The sequence below is a fragment of the Sceloporus undulatus genome, chromosome 2 (assembly GCF_019175285.1).
Source record: "Sceloporus undulatus isolate JIND9_A2432 ecotype Alabama chromosome 2, SceUnd_v1.1, whole genome shotgun sequence".
Classification (NCBI taxonomy): Eukaryota; Metazoa; Chordata; class Lepidosauria; order Squamata; family Phrynosomatidae; genus Sceloporus; species Sceloporus undulatus.
This window is the reverse complement of record NC_056523.1, coordinates 102,624,999-102,644,586: the sequence shown is the minus strand read 5'-3', so window position 1 is coordinate 102,644,586 and position 19,588 is coordinate 102,624,999. Positions and strand designations below refer to the sequence as shown.

Sequence of the window (19,588 nt, the reverse complement as noted above, 5' to 3'; positions counted from 1 at the left end):
TATTATTCCTCATGCAGTTCACTTTGGTTTACCACAATGTTTAAGAAAAGAGAATCCTGTTTTTGTTGTAATTTCTTCTCCAGTCTTAGAGATTCCCAGTGGAGGGAAACGGACCAGCAAGAAGGGACAACTTGAAGCTGCCCCTTCCAAAGATGGATTGGGGCCATGGCAAACTCATACCACAGCCACAATCCTTCTTTAACCCAGCTGAAAAAGGAGCAGATATGATCCACTCCGTTTTGGGCCAGGGAAAAGCTGGCTTTGCTGGCCCTGCCGTGGCCCCATGGCAGCTTTATGATGCTCCAGTGGTCTGATCCTCCAGTGGTGCAGCATGTAAATGCCCTGCCATAGGAGCACCATGAAACTGCCCACATCTGGGCAGCCAAGTGGCTTCAAGCTGGTTTCCTGGTGTCATCACAGCATGTGGCGTCTAAATGCTGCGCGCTGATGACGCCTGAAGGTGGGCTTATTTTGCCCATCTGTTTGGGTTCCATGTTATTTTTTAAAAATTATTTCGACCCCTCCTATTCCTGTGGCTTACAACACAGATCATAACAGAATACAACTAAAATAAATCAAAATATTAGAATACATTTTATAATGTGTGTGTGTGTGTGTGTGTGTGTGTGTATGTGTGTGTGTGTGTGTGTGTGTGTATATATATATATATATATATAACTTTATATAAATCTTAAATAACTAAATAAAAAACAAATAAAAAGGGGGGGGGAGGAACCCTCCATATCAACCCGGGCCCAAAATCTGTCTAAATGAGAAGCTCTTTGTTAGCAGAGATGAGGCTCATCTAGCTTCCTGTGAGGAAAGGAGGGAAAGCTCTCGCTCCTGTTGCCACCAAACATGCCTATGAGGATGGTGAGACCTACACACTGATCTCCAAAGATCAGTCAAGCTCTTGTGTGGAGATATAGGGGTTATTCACATGATGAAAATAATGCAGGATGAATTTGGGATGAATCTCTGTTGTTCACATGCATCCCAAATGCACCCAATTACGTGTTGGGGGGGAATGGGTGGCTGCCAAAAACCCACTTACCTTGGGATAATCAATATCGAGCTTTTTCCAGAGTTTTTACAAAAGATTTGGATCATCAGCTGTGTGAATAATGATGTGAATACACCCGAATAGGCTTGAGATAAAACTTTCCATGCCTTTAATGAGTTTTGAATGTATTCACATAATTGACAGCTCACATGGTTGAGAAAGCACCACCACCCCACTGCTAGGGAGAAAAGAGGGAAAGAGAGAGGAAAACGGGGCAGGGGGAGAGAAAAAGGGATGTCAACCCCTCAAGTGGTGGGAGGACAAGCCTCTGTCCGGCTGAGGGGTGCTGGTGGGTGGGGGAGCAAGGGAAGGATGCCTGCACATGAGAGCATCTGAACTCGCAGAGATGTGAAGCGGTGTAGTTCCTGGAATGATGTGGTTCCATGGTGTGAATAACAAACCCAGAATGCACGAGTGTGGTTATTCGCATCGTTCCATTAAAAAAAAAAAGACGTGAATGACCCCTCAATCTTTAAATATTCTAGACCCAAAGCACATAGGGCTTTATAGGTCATGATCTTACAACCTCTTATGGGTGGCCCATGAACTGTGCCTGTGGCTGCCTTCCCACAACATGTCACAGTCAGTCCTCCTCCACTCCCATCCACACCCCACCTCCATCCCCACTTAGTCCGCAGGCATCCACTGCAACCCATCAAAACGTCTTGAAACCTATTTCCTTTTACAATGTAAAAAATTCTTTCTTACCCTTTAATTCTTAACATCTGATCTATAGTATCTGGGAGTGGTATGCCATAACTTTCTGGGAGAAACAGAGTGAGGATTCCTGTAAGTACTGTCAAGCTTCCCATTAAAATGTAGGGAAGAAACCTATCATAGGCCCCTGTGAAAAAAGCACAAAAGAGCAACAAGAGGGTTAATTCCTCACCTCAATTGACCTTCTTGTACCATGGAACAGCTGGGACATTGCAAGTGCAATAAGGAACCAAGTATTAGAAAATGATTTTGATAAAGTTCATTGTAATATTAGAATACAGGGCACTGGTACTTTGCCTAGCAATAAATAAGAAGGCTACTAACTTACCAAGATATACAAAGTAAGGTGATAGGATACTGCCAAATCTGGAGGCCATGGAACTGGCACCAACTCCCATATTCCTCACAACTGTTGGGTAGAGCTCAGCAGTGTACACGTAAACCATCGAGAAGGCAGCTGTGATCCCAAACTTTCCAATCATCACCAGGACAACAGACAGAACACTGAGATCTGCAAGTGAGAGCCAGGCTTTGTGATACTAAATCTACTACTGTGCCAGTAAAACACTTATCAGTCTCCTGCTTCTATTACTGTTTTCCCTTTAATCTAACATTTATAAGTTCTTTGTTGCAAATTCATGATAGCTTGTTTCAGCTACTACTACTAATTAATAAATATATAAATAAATAAAAATAAACATCATAGAATCATGGAAATGTCAAAATGGCCATCTTATTTATAGACAAAATTTATAGATAACACAATTGGATGCCTACACCATCTGAGCAGAATTCAGTTCTTTTATTTTGTTTTATTTAATGGCTTTATTTACACTTCATCTTAAAATAAACTAAAATGTTAAATACTCAGCTGATACAGTAAATACAGGTTGCTATAATAAAGATAAATATAATCTAGAGCTAACCGCAGATTGGGAGCACTGAGCTCCCTTTCTAGTTTATATCATTCTTTGTTGTTGTTGTGTGCCTTCAAGTCATTTCTGAATACTGGCAACCCTATCCTGGGATTTTCTTGGTATGTTTTTTCAGAGGTGGTTTGCCACTGCCTCTGAGGCTGAGAGAGTGTGGCTTGTCCAAGGTCACCTAATGGGTTTACATGGCTAAGCCAGGATTCAAAGCCTGGTCTTCAGAGTCCTAGTGCAATGCTCAAACCACTACTCCACACTCATCTCCTATTTCATTCTTTAGACATAATGAATTTAAACAGATCTGTTTTTATGTTATAAGTGGCATGCAGTTTCACTATCTCACTGTACTACTTATGATTTCTTTCCATTCACTGAGGATTCAAGTTTATCCCTGTACATTACATGTATAAAAGGGGGAAAGGCTTATGTTAAATAAGATGTTCTTACATGCAGGCACCAACTGAATGAAGAGAAGGACACAACCTCCTAAGAACAAGACTCCTGCCATTGAATACCGCCGGGGAAAATAATGAAGGAGTAGCCAAGAGATGATATAAGCTGGGACTTCGATTACTGCCGAAAGGAAGCAATTGAAATAGATGTCTCCATGCAAGTTAGGAGTGTCCAGAGAGAGGCCAAAGTAGCCTATGGCAATGACCATCCTGAAAGACAGATCTGTATTATAATAAATTTGCTGGGGCCTCCAAACAGTTTTGCACAGGACTAGACCTGTACTTTATTTACATGTGGCAATACATGCAAGCTGTATGTGTTCCCAAGCACTCAGAAATTTGTCTGATTCTGCTGTTGGTGTTTGCTTTACCATCTGATCCTAACATAGTCAGAGTGCAGATGTACACCTGCTTCATACACATTGTCATAGCAGTAATCTATTCATGGATGGGAATAGACATGTGTCCTTCCCATCCTGTCTACCAGATATCTGAAATAATGGCAAAGGTGGGCATGGAGCACAGCAATTTGGATATGTGGTGGTTATGGTAATCAAATAGTTTTCTCCTCCTTTTCTGAGGAGGAAGACTTGCATGAACTGATGTACTGTGCATATGAACCTCTGTACAAAGTACATACCTCAAATGTTACCTCAAAGGTGTATGGCTACTAAAGGTACATGTCAGAACCATCATCCATCATATTCATCATCTCATTAGACTAGCTCTGTAACAAGGTTTCTGAACTAAGGTTGTTTTTGAAGGTCAGACAAAGTGGCAGAGAGCCTATTCTCAGGTTACAGGGCATAGATCACTGTATGTGGGGTTGTCCATTGATTGTGGATGCATCCACACTGTAGAAATAATACAGTTTGTTTGACATTATTTCAAGTACTGAGGCTCCATCCTATGGAATCCTGGAATTATTTTTTTTTAAAAAGGTCTTTAGCCTTCTCTACTAAAGAGTGCTGGTGTCTCACAAAACTACAAATCCCAAGATGCTGTAGGATGGTGCCATGACAGTTAAAGTGGTGTCAAACAACATTATTTCTACAGCACAGATACACCCTGTGCTATCCAACCTTGCCATCCAATGAATGGCAACAACATGCTGTAGGAGAGGTATCACTGCCAATTTTAGCAGGGGTAGATGGATGGACACCAGCTGAGATGTACCAGACCCAGCTTAATTTCCTTACCTTTGAACTGCATATGGATGTTGTGTATTGCACAAAAATGGCTAATTGTATCTGTAGGGGAAGATATGCATGCATAAGACACCAACAGGATTCTGCCCATAGTCAACAACCTCATATATTGCTGACAAACCTGACTACAGGTGGGAGAATGAATGTTCAGTCAGTACAAGTCTCTGTGCATGTTCAAAATTAGTACACCAAGGAGGTGAGCACTATAAACCCTTGAAATACTAGCCTTGTAAGATAAGTGAATTTTCTAAATGAAGAGGGAAATATGAATTTGCCTCTAGAAGCAGTACAGTTTGGCAACAGACAAATCATCTAGGATGCTGATCAAATAGTTTCAAATACCAAGAGAAACAAAAATTAGTGCGTGCATGTGTGCGCGCACACACACACAAACACACACACTTTCTACGGCACATATTTAGAGTGAGTAAAACTTAGAAAAAATTACCAAAGAAAATGCTAGCCAGAGTAATAAATAATAAAGTAATAAATGTTTATTATTTAGAATGGGGTAGGGATATTTGCACATGCTGCTCTGTTAAGTGCCAAGTACACTCACCTTTTGACAAATAAATAAAATAATTTTATGAAATTGGAGCTTCAGGTCTTCAGAGATGTAGCTTCCAGGCTCCAGTTATTAGAGTGAATTTTAAGAATCTGTTCATTGTTTGCTTACCATAAAATCACACACATAATCGTGATAGATCGGATATTCTGAGTCCTCACTAGGTCCAAAATGCTGTACGTATCCTGGTCCTGGGACTTCAAATCTTGTAGCTGCAAGCAACAATTTGACATAAGAAATGTAAAAAAAAACCCTGTTACCTTCCTCCCAAAACCATGTCATTAGAACATAATAATTGGACATGCAACAAGAATCTGGTTTTCTCTGAATAGAAATTATCTTACATTTCCATAGCTATACTGAACAGACTTTTAAATATTCTTAACTCTATTTTTTTTCTGTCCAATGATTTATATAATATGACATTTCTAATTACATCTCTAATTATCTAATTAGGTTGGATAAATTTACATGAGCCCTCATGGAAGGATGTTTTTATGTATTACAGATCAGTCCTATGTTTGGCTATTCAGATGTAAGCCTCATTGATTTAAATGTAACTGCCTCCCAACTAAATGTTTATAACAAGGGTTGGCATACAGTGGGCCTCTGAGCCAATTTCAGCCCTCCCGAATCACACTGCTGGTAATTCTGAATGCAACAATAACTGTGTGTGTATGTGAGAGGGGGAAACATGAGTTGCTCAAAATTAATTTTCTATGCTAGAGCAAGGTGTATGTACCATGTCTTATAAGAGAACTATGCTTCTGAAAAGCTTCCAAGAGTACGATTCTCTTCTAAGAGAAAGTGTGTCCCCACATGTCTCTTTTTGGTAAAGAACTGCAGTTTATATTTTGGCAGCCAGGTTGCAAAATGGTAGGTGGCCACTTCATCTGGGGCTACATGTCTTTCCCTTGAATGCCATCTTACATACTCTGAATATGTTTTGTCAGCTGCTTAGTGAGGACCATTTTCCCCCTTAAAACGAAGACACAGTCATGTACAATCTGCCCTCATTATCCACGGACTTGCCATCCGCAGATTTTAGTATCTACGGATGGCAAGCCCGTGCTGTGTCCTGCCTTCAAAGTACTTAACAAGTGGAGAAATGAGGCAAGGCAGGCAGATGGATGGGGCCCACCAAGAGCAAATGAGTAGCAGGGATGGGGAGCTTGGAGAGGGAGGATGGGTTGGGGAGCCCTCGAGACCCTCAGTCCCTGGAGGGTGGTGGCCCTAGGTGAATGGAAGCGCTGGGGATTCCCTCAGAGGTCCTTGGGGATGGTGGATGGGCTTTGTGGGCCAAAAAGGGGGCCCAGTCCTCCTTCCCCACTTTTGCCACACACATGTGGGGGACGCTCCCTCTTTTCTTCTTCCTCAGGGCCTGACTTTGGGGAGTGCTGGGACATGATTCCCCCCTCCTGGTCTGACCCCCCTCTTTGTCTCTGTCTTGGGGGTCCTGAAAGGGGAAACACTGTCACTACTCCTTTGCCTTGCCTGACTGTCCCTAATGGTGGTGCAGCAGCGTACACACGCTGTCATTAGGTACAACTGGAACTTGAACATCCGTGGATACCAAGGGCCAACAGTATTTGTGTAGACACTTAATATTTATGTTTCTGACTTTTATTTTTCACCCTAAAATATATCCAATCTCACCTATTAAATCAAGAAAAGTATTCAAAGTTAGAAGCCTCCAGGAGGGCAAATTTGTCTTTTCAGGTATCAATTACGTATTTCATTAAACAGCAGTTGCCAAATTTGTGTGGAAAGATTTACTCCCACTTACAAGCTGCTTATCCTAATGATCAATTCAAATCCCAACAGCTTTTGAAAATAATTCTTCAGTACCAATTAAAAGCTGGAAGGAGCATATTCTATGCACACTTCATAGATGTGGGAGAGGTAGAATTGCTGCTACATGTGCCTGTATGAGTGGACAGCTCCATTGTGCCCAGTGGTTTTTTTAAAAAAGATCTGAATGTTGTACAGGAAAGAGAGCACTAAGCCTGCAAAGAGATGAATGCTGTCTAATTTCATAGTAAAATGCGAAGAATTCCCTCTTAATTTCACTTTGCAGTGAGTCTGAAGATTCCCAGAGTGCTGGTGTTTTGAGTCTCAACAGGGGGCATGCATGGCAGAAAGAATAGGTTGCTTACCTGTAACTGTGGTTCACTGAGTGATCATCTGTGTCCTCACAAAAAAGGGTTTGTGCCAGTGCAGAGATTCCCAGCACAAATGCAAAACCCACTTGTGTGAGGCACATAGACCACAAAGAAAAATGTGTTATTACTAATTCCATGGTTCTAGCTGACATGTTTCCAAGGCACTTGCATAGTCTAATTTTGGTCTGCACTTCAAATCATAATGGCATCTTACCTTAAAAGGATTAACATTTTTCCAGAAGATGAATATTGTTATTTAATTGCTACAAATCTATGCAACCTAGAACCAACACTTGCACATCTTCTATGCTATAAACAGTTAAACTGTAATGACTTTAACATTTTATAGTAGCTATATATATTATAAAGAGTGCTGAGTTTTAAGGAAGGTGGGGAAGAAATGCTGGCAGCTGTAAAATCACAAGATATAGTACAGAGTGCCTGTATCCAGCAGTTTCATAGAATGTGATGGGAGCAGACAGGCTTTATTACATATGGCAGAATGTTTGAATGGATGCTACTGTATCCAAACACAGGAATCTGGCTCAACAGATACACTACACATGCAAATTTACCTCAGAAGGGTCAAATATTACTTCTGGAGCTGTAACACCATTCATTTGAGCAGCCTTCCGAATGATGTCTTCTGCTTCCTGGATCCTTCCTTTAGAGAGCAGCCATCGAGGGGATTCCGGTATTAACCTGCAGGGTTCAAATACAAATTCAATAGAGTAGACAGAGTTATAAAATCATACAGGAAGAAATGGTGAACATGTTAGAGTCACAGGCCTACATTCTCTATCAGACATTAATCTGTTGTCAATTAAGATGGTACCAAGAGATTTCAGTGTAGGCACAGGCCATTCCTTCTTGGCCACAAGGAACAAATAGCAATAAAAGACAAATAATAAATTTTCTACTATATTCACAACTGAAAAGTAACTTCCCTTAAGATCAAGCTTTCTCTGATATAATTTTTACCATCTTTACCTGAAAAAGAAGCCAGTGAAACTTCAAAAACTTGCATGATGCATTTTCTCCATTTTGGCTGGCCAATAAAGTCATCATCTTTTTGTTGTATTTTGCTGTAAGGTTAACATGGCTACCCTAGATATGTTTCCAGGGTTATAAAATCTTCATCCCACACAGATCACTGTGATCATAAAGACTTTTAACTATAATGCTACAGTTTGTTTTTATGCTTCTGAGTGAATGCTAATGTAATTAGCAACAAGATAGCCTACTATTGGAGCAATAGTTATTTGTATAGCTACCATATATACGTGACTATAAGTTGAAGAATTTATGCCCAAAAATTGACCCTAAAAACCTAGGTTGACTTATATACTGGTCAATACAGTAATACTGCTTAGAAAGGACATGAAAGAAGCACTACCCTATGTGTTTCAGCAATGATTTTTCAAAGTAACTTCCCTTGAAATCAAGGAGTGTGTGTATGTGGGTGTGAAAGACGTAATCCCTTTCTCAATCCAATGTTAAAACCTTTTCTTTCAATCCTCCGGATCTCCTTCCCCACCAAATACCCTATTTCACTTCCCTCCCTTCCCAATTTGATGTTAAAAGCTTCTCTCCCCACCAAACATCCCATTTAATGCCACTTTCCTTCTCAATGGGATGTTAAAACTTTCTCCTCCAGCACCTAGGAAGCAGTGTTAAGTGACCGGGAGAGGTCCAGGGAAGGAGGCGGGAAGGAAGTGTTGTTTTCCCCCTTTACAATCTTTGTTATATGTCCCTAAGTTCTACCCTCGATTTATCCATGGGTCATAACAAAAGCCATGATTTTGGCTCTAAAAACTTCCCTCGACTTATACATGAAGTCAGCTTGTACACGAAGTCAGCTTGTACGCGAGTATACAGTATATGGTAGTTGTCATGCCCTTGCTGATATATGAACAGTGCAACAATGTAATTATAACCAGTTATAACATATTTAACAGTATAAACAAAATATATCTCTGTAAAGGAACAGTTCATATGTAACTACAAAGTTTATAGAAGAAAGTGCCATCCCTCCTTCTGTATTTATGTTTGTAGGAGATTGTGCATAATCCTTTAGCCAACCATTGTATTAAGGCATCCAAACCATGGAGATAAATCTTTCTTCCAAGGAGTAGCTTTTGAGTGAACTCTGGCATAAAAAAAGAGATGCCTACCAAGAAAGCCAGTAATCAGCAAAGTATGCATGGAATTCAAAGCTATTACAGTGGGCCCTCCTTATCCACGGACTTGCCATCCATGGATTTGAGCATCCATGGATGGCAAGCCTGGGGGGGGGGGGGGGCAGGGGAGGAGAAGGAAGAGAAGGAGAAAGGGGTGGCACAGTGCAAGCCAGAAGGTAGAGGAGGAAGAGGAAGGCAAGGCAAGGAGAGAAGAAGCAAAGCACAGGGCGGGGAGGGAGGAGGAAGGCAAGATGCAAGGTGGGAGGAAGAGGAAGGCAAGGCGCGGTATGAGGCGGGAGGAGGAGGAGGAAGAGGAAGGCAAGGTGCAAAGTGGAAGTAGGAGGAAGAGGAAGGTGAGGCCCAAGGCGAGAGGAGGAGGAGGAGTAAGGTGAGATGAGGCATGACGTGAGGTGGGAGGAGACGAAGGAGAAGGAGGAGGAAGCAGTGGTGAGGAAGAAGTGATGGTGGTGGCAGGAACAGGAGGAGGAGGAGGAGACAGTTCTTCCAGAGTGCCATAGTCTTCAATGGTGGCGCGGACACATGGGATTTGAGCATCCACAGATTTTGGTATCTGTGGGGGGATCCGGAAAGGATCCCCCACGGATATCAAGGGCCCACTGTAATGAAGTAGATCTGTGGTGGTGAAACTTTTAGAGTGCCCAAACTGCAACCCAAAACCCACTTATTTATCATAGAACCATAGAGTTGGAAGAGACCACATGGGACTTCCAGTCCAACCCCCTGCCATGCAGGAACAGCAAAGTGTCGTGTTCCTCTAGCTTTCTAGTAACAAACTTTGGCAAACTCTGTGCTGGGGCGACGGAGCACATATGCATAGAGAGGGCTCTGAGTGTCCACCCTGGCACCTGTGCCATATGTTCACCACTACTGAGGCAGATCATAACAATATGAAAATATAAAAGGGAATAAGGAATGAATATTATGAAAGAATACCATGCCATACAACATGTAGAAAATAGTTTATGCCTACAAAGTAAATAATCTGGTGCAAAATGAAATACCATCAGATACAAAAGGATCTGTCAGGACTCAATGAAAGATTTGTGCCTTTTATGCCATAACTGATTATCCTGCAGACCACTGGGTACAATAACCTCCTCTAAAGGCCTAGGGCAGTGTGCTGAAAAGGTCTGAGTGGTTTGAGTGCGGGACTATGTCTCCAGGTGACCTGGCTATGATCCCCAGTTGTGGAAACACACTCTCTCAGCCTCAGAAGGCGGCAATGGCAAACCTACTCTTGCCAAGAAATCTTGCCAAGATGACCCCATTATAGATTTACCTTTGGTTCACTACATGTTGTATACAACTTTAAGGCACACAACAATAAAGAAGGCTGGAAAGACTATGGACCAAGTTTTTGGCAGCATGGAGAGATGCAGTGGAAAGTTCTGGGTGTTCCAGACTGTTCAAGAATTAAAACACAATACTATAGAGTGATCAACAAGAGCCACAAAAGTGCATAAATCCTGAGATAGATAGATACATTTACTACTTATAGCTTGGTGGCTTTAACTCCCAAAACTGTTGCTGGTAGATGCCTTTTCTATACCTTGGCTGTTAACGTGTGGGTTTAAGAATTTTACCTACAAATCCAGCACTACAATCATACTTTTAAAAAACCCCACCTCAGCTCCCACGATTCCATAGAATGAAGCTACAGCACTTAAAGTGGTGCCAAAATGCATAATTTCTACAGTGTAGATGTACCCTATGTCAACAATTAACTACCTGTATATACTCGACTATAAGTTGACCTCATTATAAGTTGAGGGCAGGTTTTGCAGCCAAAATTATGGATTTTGATATAATCTGTGGATAAGTTGAGGGTAAAACTTAGGGGCATGTAACAAAAGCTAAAAAGGATTCTTCCAGGACAGATTATGCTCTTGCCCTTTCACCAGGGGTGGTTCCCTTTTCTATAAGAGCACTTGGTATAGGAGTTACTTTGACCATGGATGTCGATGCAGGTTTTTGGAGTCAATTTTTGACTCAAATTTCTAGACTTATGCAGGAGTATATACAGTAAGCCAATGTGCTGAGGTGGATTAACCATGTACTTCTGACAATTAATAATGTCCTAGGACTAAAGAAATTAAACTGAGTTCCAGAGCTGGAAATTGAAAAAAAATAAAAAGCCTGTTAATGAACTCACCCGTTTTTAACAAGGGACCAACAGCGCCACCTTGTGGAGTATTTTTAAGCAGCTCACATTTTGCAGAATTGTGATGAATTTTCAAAAGAAAGAAAATTTAGCAAGATGGTTGTTCTATTAAAGATTATAAGCTATTTTTTAAAAAATGTACTGTTCATAGTACAGTAACTTTCTGTTCATATGCAGTACCTCAGAAGTAATAAGTCAACACTTCCTAAGTCTATGTCCTTGTATGCTGCACCTGATTTGATTTACATTGTTGTGCGGGTGTTCTTGTTTGTGAATTCCACATCTCCATGTGTGTATCTTCAACATGGGAGAAATATATAAACATACACTGCACATTTTAACAGTATATTCATTTTTGCTTTAAAAAAAGAAAAAGAAAAAGCATTACAACGGTAATGCCTGAATATGAATAATAAACAGGACACATCAGTTAGCCCACAATCTTTATGTAAAAGGCTGTATTAGAAAGAAAATGTATGAGTAAGATAGTGTGACCACCAGGTTACACAGGCTTCTCCTCCTGTCTTACAATATATAGTTTGAGGCTTCTCTTCCAGATCTATCTCTTCAGCTCCTGGTTCTCCCACTGGTCCCAGTTTTCTCCTAAATACAGTGGACCCTTGTTATATGCTGGGGTTTGATTCCAAGATCCCCCATGTATAACAAAATCTGTGGATGCTCAAGTCCCATTAAATATAATGATATAGCAAAATGGTGTCCCTTATAAAAAATGGAAAATCAAGGTTTGATATTTGAAATGTATACTTTTTTGAACATTTTCAAACCATGGATGTTTGAATCCGTGTATAAAGAATCCATGTATAAGAAGGGCCGACTGTACACCCTTTTACTAAGGGTTCATTTCCACTTACAGTATAGTCTGAATCCCAATCTGGCTCCGTTCCATGTTGATACAGTGGTACCTCGGGTTACGAAATTAATTCGTTCCGCGGCTAATTTCGTAACCCGAAAAACCTTCGTAACCCGAATTGCCATAGGCGCTAATGGAGAAAAAGCCGCGGCTCTGCCGCGGCTCCATTTAAAACAGCGCCGGGGTTTTTTCGTAACCCGAAAAAACCTTCGTAAGCCGAAACAATAAATCCCTATGGGATTTTTTCGTATCCCGAAAAATTCGTAAGCTGGGTAATTCGTATCCCGAGGTACCACTGTAATTGAATTTAAAAGATCCTCCGTTTCCATTATAAAGCAGGTATTTTTCTTACTAGGAGCGAAATTGCTTTATTTTGCCCTGAAAGTTGTCCCCATTTGCACCGCTCATCTGCCAATCATTGTGGCAGACAACAGTGCAGGGAGCCAGACGGCAGTGGGGCAATGGCAGCGGCACAGGGAGTTAGGCGGCAGCAGGGCAAGTGGCGGCGATGTGGGGAGCCAGGCAGCACCGGAATAAGTGGCGGCCTGCTCCGGAGGAATCAGGGCCGAGGGGTCTCTCCTTGGTTCCTCTCCTCCCTTCCTGAAGCAGGCTGGTCAGGGCCGGGGGCCTGGTGCAAGGAGGAGGAAGAGGAAGAATGAGGCAGCAGGAGGAGGATGGCAACAGGGCAAGGCAAGGCTGGGGAAGAGAGAAAAGCGGGGGACACATTTTAAAAAATATATATAAAACTAACCGCAAAAGCAATAGGTGTGTGTGTGCCATCTCTGGGGAGGGATGGGACACACACACCCCTCTTCCATTTGTCCCTCCCCTCAGAAATAATCGATTCTGATCTGGTGTTCCCACTGTTAGGGATCGCATCAGAATCGACTTTTCCCAAAAGAACCTCTAAAAAACTGCTATCAAAATAACCCAGGCTTTTTGTGTTTGCTCTGCTTTATTCCCGCTGGAATCAATCCAATGAAGATCAGAATCAATTTCCAGTGGGAACTAGGGGCATATAGATTGAATCAAGATTCAGAGCTTATTGTAGTGGGACTGAGCCCTTAGTGACTCAAGCCACTCCTTTGTGAACAAGAAGAAAAATAATTTTTATTTACAGACAGAACTTAAGATTTTTTGGCAGTTGGTTTTCATCTCAAGGCTTGTTGTTACAATGTGCACATCACCTATCATTCCACAGATAGGCTTGCTAAAAACCCTGACATTAGCATGGCGAAAGCAATTGAATAGAGAAATACTTGCAACTGTTGATTTTATTGTCACTATAATAACATACCATCTATGACACTATACTAAATGAGTATATACATGCTTATAAACAAAGTTGAGTTTGTTTTAAGACAAACTTCTGACTGTGTGAATTCATAGCAATAAAAGCACAGGGAACATGCTACCATACACAGATTTAAAGGTTATAGGAGAAGGACACTGGGGGACCCTAACCCTTAAACATTTAGGAACAGTGTATTAAAGGTGGACATTGGGCCACTGTCATTCACAAGGAGTATTCAGATGTTTCTGAGGTAAAAGGCATCCTCAAAGCATTGCCAGGAAGAGCCTTTTGACAGTCTCTTAAACCCCATACAGACAGGCCAAAATAAAGCTGCTTCGGGCCACTTTAGAGGTATGCTGTTTCAATGGTGCATGTCCTAAGAGTCTGGAAGCTGCACCAAAGTTGAGCTCCAGTCCTTTGGACTGGATTGTTGCTTTGGCATGGATTCCGGACTCTTAGGACACATGCATCATTTTAACAGTATACCTCCAAAGTGGGCCGAAGCAGCTTTATTTTGGCCTGTCTCTATGGGGTCTTAGAAAACAAACTCATTAGATGAAATAAATTAAAGGCTGTATTCCAAAACATATTAGGACTTCTCTAAATATGTGCAGTATTTTTAGTTCAGTTATTCCCCCCCCCCCTTTTCTGCCTGCCTTTCTGACTAGTGCAAGTGAGGTAATGGTGCTTTATGCTCCACTTTTGTGCTTCTCTTGCCCCATGTTAAATCAAGGGTTTTAGGAAGCCTATCTGTGGCAAAGTGGAATGTTCACAACAGGCAACCAGAGACAGGCTGGCAAAAAAGATGGGGCCCTCCTGCCTGATGAGCGGCTATAAAAAGGGGATGGGGAGCCGTTAAGAGTTAGTTGAGTGTGTCATGAACTTCCAGGAGTGCCATTAGAAGGAAAGAGATTGGCTTTAATGGAATTCAGATTCCCATGCAAGGAGGAAAATATTTAATAGGACAAATAGTCCAGTGATATTAGATGATTGTGTCCTGTGCTTGGTGAAATGAAGAGCTAGTTCAAGAGGGCTCATAACCACTTTGTTCTGGGGGACTGTGACTTGTGAAAAGAGCTAGAGTTTCATAGGATTTATACAGCTTCTGAACTGCAGTGTGACTGCACCATATACAGTCTCGTCATACGTGGACTTGATGTCACATGGATGGGGCACCATAATAAGGTGAATGGAGCATCTGCCTGTGCCATCAAATAAATGGGACTTGATCACACACGGGATTTGCCTTACACTGGGGAGGGGTCTGGATCCCCACATAAGGCGAGGGCACACTGTAATCTCTTCTGCCTATTTACTTCTTTAACAGAATTTAATTCTGCCAAGTGACGCTGCACTGAAACCTCAGCTAAACATCATCTGTCTTTATCTCTCTTAACTAACCTCTGACTGGCACTTCCCTCAACTGACTACTCACTCACTCACTCACTCACTCACTCACTCACTCCTCCCCTGTATAGCTACTCCTCTCAGAGCAGCAACTCCCCTACAGCCAGCGAGAACCAGGATTGGCTGTTGAGAAATCAAGTCTGCCTAGGCTCATCACATAGACTTCCAAAGAATACCAAAAACTGTTGCTTACGTTTAGATGGAGTATGGAAAGAATCAAAAATACATACCAGACATGATAGCTCTGATACACATCAAATAAACACTGAATGATCTAGATAATGATCTTTATTATGGTAAAACTGGTACCAAATGTTTGCTGTCACAATCAAGCAAGGAATAAAATTAGCCTAATTTGAATTAGTATTGGAAGAGGTCAGAATAATCATGTTTGGACAGTACTTCTGTCCGTTCAGAAGCTGGTTCTGTGCTCCTGATCTTTCCATTTAAAACACTGCTGCATTTTTTTTGTGTGTCAGAATTTTCTTCTAAGTTTGTATGTCTACAATTACACAGCATGCATGTGGCTAGTTTGCTCTCTATGGAAATCTCCTATTTTATATAGTTAGAACTTGGTTGGAAGACTGCCAATGAATGCCAGGTATCATCTCTGAGTATTCCTTGCCCTATGAAATTCATAGGGTTGCCAAAAGTCAACAGGAGATTTGAAGATTCACACATGGCAAACTTATCACAGTGTTTCCTTGGCAAGATTTGTTCAGAGGGGGTTGGTCTTTGTCTTCCCCTGAGGCTGAGAGAGTGTGCCTTACCAAGCTCACCCAGTGGGTTTCCATGGCTGATTGGGGACTTGATCCTGATCTCCAGAGTGATAGTTCAATACTCAAACCACTGCACTACACTACACTGGTGTAAAACTATATACAATTATTTAAAGTCCCTCATATAAATAATTGGATGTACTGTTGCCTGCTCATATTCCCACCCTGCCATCCCCTTTCCGTTTTATGTCTTAATTAGAAAGTAAGCCTGAGGGCAGGAAATTATTTTGTTCTTTTACTTGTAAAGCACCATGTACAGTGATGGCAATATATAAATTGATGATGATGATGATGATAATGATGATGATGATGATGAGCTATATATTCATAATAGAATAGTTATTTATTCTTCATGAGCTTCACAATCCAGTTCACTTTAGTCATTTGGAGGGAACATAGCCAACAGTTGGGGCCAATGAATAATCAATTAACACAAAATAGTTGCTATTTCTGTAAAATAACTTATTAGGGCTTATTAAATGTTATGAGTTACAACTCTAATACTCATTAAGTTAACAATGAGTTACATTATTAAAGGGACATTAACAATGTTAGACAAGCAGATGCCACCATTGCTACTAACAGAAAATAACAAAGCCTGGGAATGACTTCGGATGAAAGCTTAAAGAAGAAAATGGAAAAGCAGGATAACAGGTAAATACTAAGAAAATAAGAATAACTACAGAAGACTTACAGAACTTTAAAGTGGATGATGAAGACACTTTGGCCCAGTCATTAATCAAAATAGAGATCGTGGTCAAGAAATCAGAAAAAGACCAAGATTTGGAAGGGGAACTCTGAAGGAGCTGGGTAAGATCCTCAAACAGAAAGACAAATAATTAAATATCAAAGTCATAATCATCCCTGCCATGGTAGTTCTGATTTCTGAGTATAATTGTGAAAACTGGACAGTGAAGAAAATCAATTCATCTGAAATATGGCGCTGGAGGATTGTTGTACAGATACTATGGATTGGCAAAAGACAAATAAATGGATCTGAGAGGACATCAAGTCTGAATTCTTACTAGAAATGGCTACATTGATGTGATCATACTTTGTACATGTCATGAGATGACATGACACATTGTCAAAGATGATAATGTTCAGTAAAAAGCAGGAAAAGAGGAAGAGCACATTATAGATAGATTGATTCAAAGAAGGAAGCCTCAGCCATAAGTGTGCAAGACCCAAGAAGGGCTGTTAATGACTAAGGTTCTTGGAGATCTCTCATTCACAAGATCCGCAGAAGTCAAAGCTGACTGGATGGCAAATAACAGTAACAATTACTCACCACCACAGGGGAATGTACAGCAGCCCTGGCAGACTAAGAGCCAATTGCAGCATCCGCCAATCTCTGATGAAGTAAGCACACAGTGGCAGCAACATGTATCCAAAGGCATAAAACAGACAAACACCTAATGTGCAGTATATAACACGGATTGTTTTGCCAAGAATTTCAGTGCCTGTTAAAACAAATGAATATTTATTAGCACTTTAATTTTTTAAAATGTACTTATTTTACTTTATATATAAGACCTTTTGAGATTAAAAAGCAGATATGTCAGGCAATTATGATATAAAAAGTCATTTCTGAACCTGCATTAAGAAAATAATTTGGGGTTTTAGTAATAAGTGAGATTATCAGGAGCGATGTAGTGATTATTTTTGAGTACTAATAATCTCCTTTCCTGCCAATAAATACCTTATAATGATGTCTAAAATTCTGGGACTGGAAGCTGTGATATGTGAATAGTTCATAGATATGGTTTAGTCATCAATATGGTATATTGGTGAAATTTGCAGTGGCCATTGGCAACACAATAAAATGATTAGTCAATTAACTATTATAGGCTGTAACAATAGATATTTAAGGCTAAGGGTGGGCAACATGCAATGCTCCAGGTGTTGTTGGACTGCAATTTCCATCAGCCCTAAATAGCCTTGTTAACGGGGAAGAATGCTGAAAATTTCAGTTTAACACCATCTGGAGGGACACAATTTGCTTACTTCTGTTATAGGCTAACATTGTAGTTTGGAACAAATTAGACCCGATTAAATATATCTGAACGTATCCCTTTCCAGAAAAAAAAAATCTATAATAATAATAATAATAGCAGATGCGTGTCTATTTGTCACAGCCATAGCTCCAAAACAATGAAAACCTAGGCCCTCTCCAGACGGGCCATTTTGTACGTACTCCGTACGTACTAGGGTTGCCTGGGGGTGTCTTTTTTAGATGCCCACAACCCTAGTACGTATGGAGTACGTACAAAATGGTAGCACCCTGTTCACAAGGGTGCCGCAATTTTGACGTAATGGCCACGTGTGTCCAAACGGCGCGGTGCAGCCATTACGTTGTGGCGCCCTTTCAGCGGCGCCAAAAGGAGCTCCATTTTGGAGCTCCTTTGGCGTGCATAACGCTGGCGCAGCCTTTAAACAGCTGCGCCAGCAATACAGAGAGAAAGGGGCCAAGTGGCCCCTTTCTCCCTTTCCCTGACGCTGTTGGGGTGTCCTTGGGGCATGAAGCCCCAAGGACACCCCTTTCCAGGCCGTGGGGAAGCGGCATTTTGCCACTTCCCCACAGCCTGGAAAAGCAATGGATCAGGGCCTCTGGGGCTGCTGCTGTGGCAGTTGAGGCCCCGATCCATCAGGGAAAGGGGTGGGCTGCGCGAGGGAGCCACGCGGTTTGTCTGCTGCGGCTCCCTCGTGCAGCAAACCAGGGTGGCGAGAGACCACCCTCTTTGGGCGATCTGTATCCCGTCCCAGATATCCCAAATACAAGGATTCCAGGGGTGTACACATAGGGGATACTCATTTTTGAAAATATACTGGCCAGAATCCTATTGATTACTCTCAATTAGAGGCAGATCCACTGAATGACTGGTAAAACAAAAGGCATAGGTAAATCTTACTGTTTGAATGGTCTACTCTAGCTGGCAATAAAAAAAAGGCTTTAGTTCATTAAGCAGCTTTGGTTAAATTAAACATATCTGTGCATTTGAAACCAGAACTAGCATCTTCTGTCATTGGGTGGCAGGGGTCCCTAAACTCCATATATTTTTGGAGCAGGTACTGTTTAAACTCAGAGAGGAGCAGTCCAAGAGGAGCTGTCTCTGTCCTCTCCAGCTGTGGCATAGTCTCTGCCACAATATGGATTGTGCAGACCAGCACCATCCCACCAGACCTTTCTAGAGGTGTCAGTGAGGTCATGACTTCACTCAGGTGGAGCTAGACTTAATGTATCTAATCTTGATAGCTGCATTTTGCTTGAAGGAGTTGGTGTATCAAACTAAAGATTGATACCTAAGTTAAGCCTTTCCACTAGCACTTCTGTTAGCACAAAACTGAAAAATATGCTGTAGATGCATTCATGGATTTCTGTGTTATGTTTAGTTTGCCTCTAAGGCTGTTTAACTCCCATTCAGTTCAACTGAATTTAAGCAATCTATGTGGAAGACCACAGGCATTAAGGCATAGTATAGGTGGTATATCACAATGGTCTTGAAGTCTCATAGCAGCCTGTCCCCTTGCATGTGTTCTAGGAATATGTTGGGCTGAATGGGAGGTTACTGAGTGCTTTCCTCAATCCAATTCAAACCATGTTCTGAGCCCTGCTTAGTATACATTGCATAAGATCAGAGCTTGTGTGCCTTACACTGAGCAAAGGGAAAGTGCAGAATGAAACTAATGGAGATATACGTATCTAGACCTCTGTCCCCAATCCATAATAACCCAGTATGCCATAAGAAAGGAGAGGCTGGGCTTCTATTGGGCCTTGT

General features: G+C 41.4%; 1 protein-coding gene across 1 annotated transcript in view; it reads right to left on the bottom strand.

Moving 5' to 3' along the window:
* The window catches only part of LOC121922138 (solute carrier family 22 member 5-like), a 58,427-nt gene that overhangs the window by 5,889 nt on the left and 32,950 nt on the right, over positions 1-19,588 (bottom strand). The window contains exons 4-9 of the mRNA XM_042451138.1: positions 17,101-17,272; positions 7,672-7,798; positions 5,046-5,146; positions 3,157-3,371; positions 2,109-2,291; positions 1,772-1,907 (exon numbers count right to left, since the gene is read on the bottom strand). Coding sequence (XP_042307072.1) covers positions 1,772-1,907; positions 2,109-2,291; positions 3,157-3,371; positions 5,046-5,146; positions 7,672-7,798; positions 17,101-17,272 — 934 coding nt within the window. The remainder of the gene's footprint in view (positions 1-1,771; positions 1,908-2,108; positions 2,292-3,156; positions 3,372-5,045; positions 5,147-7,671; positions 7,799-17,100; positions 17,273-19,588) is intronic.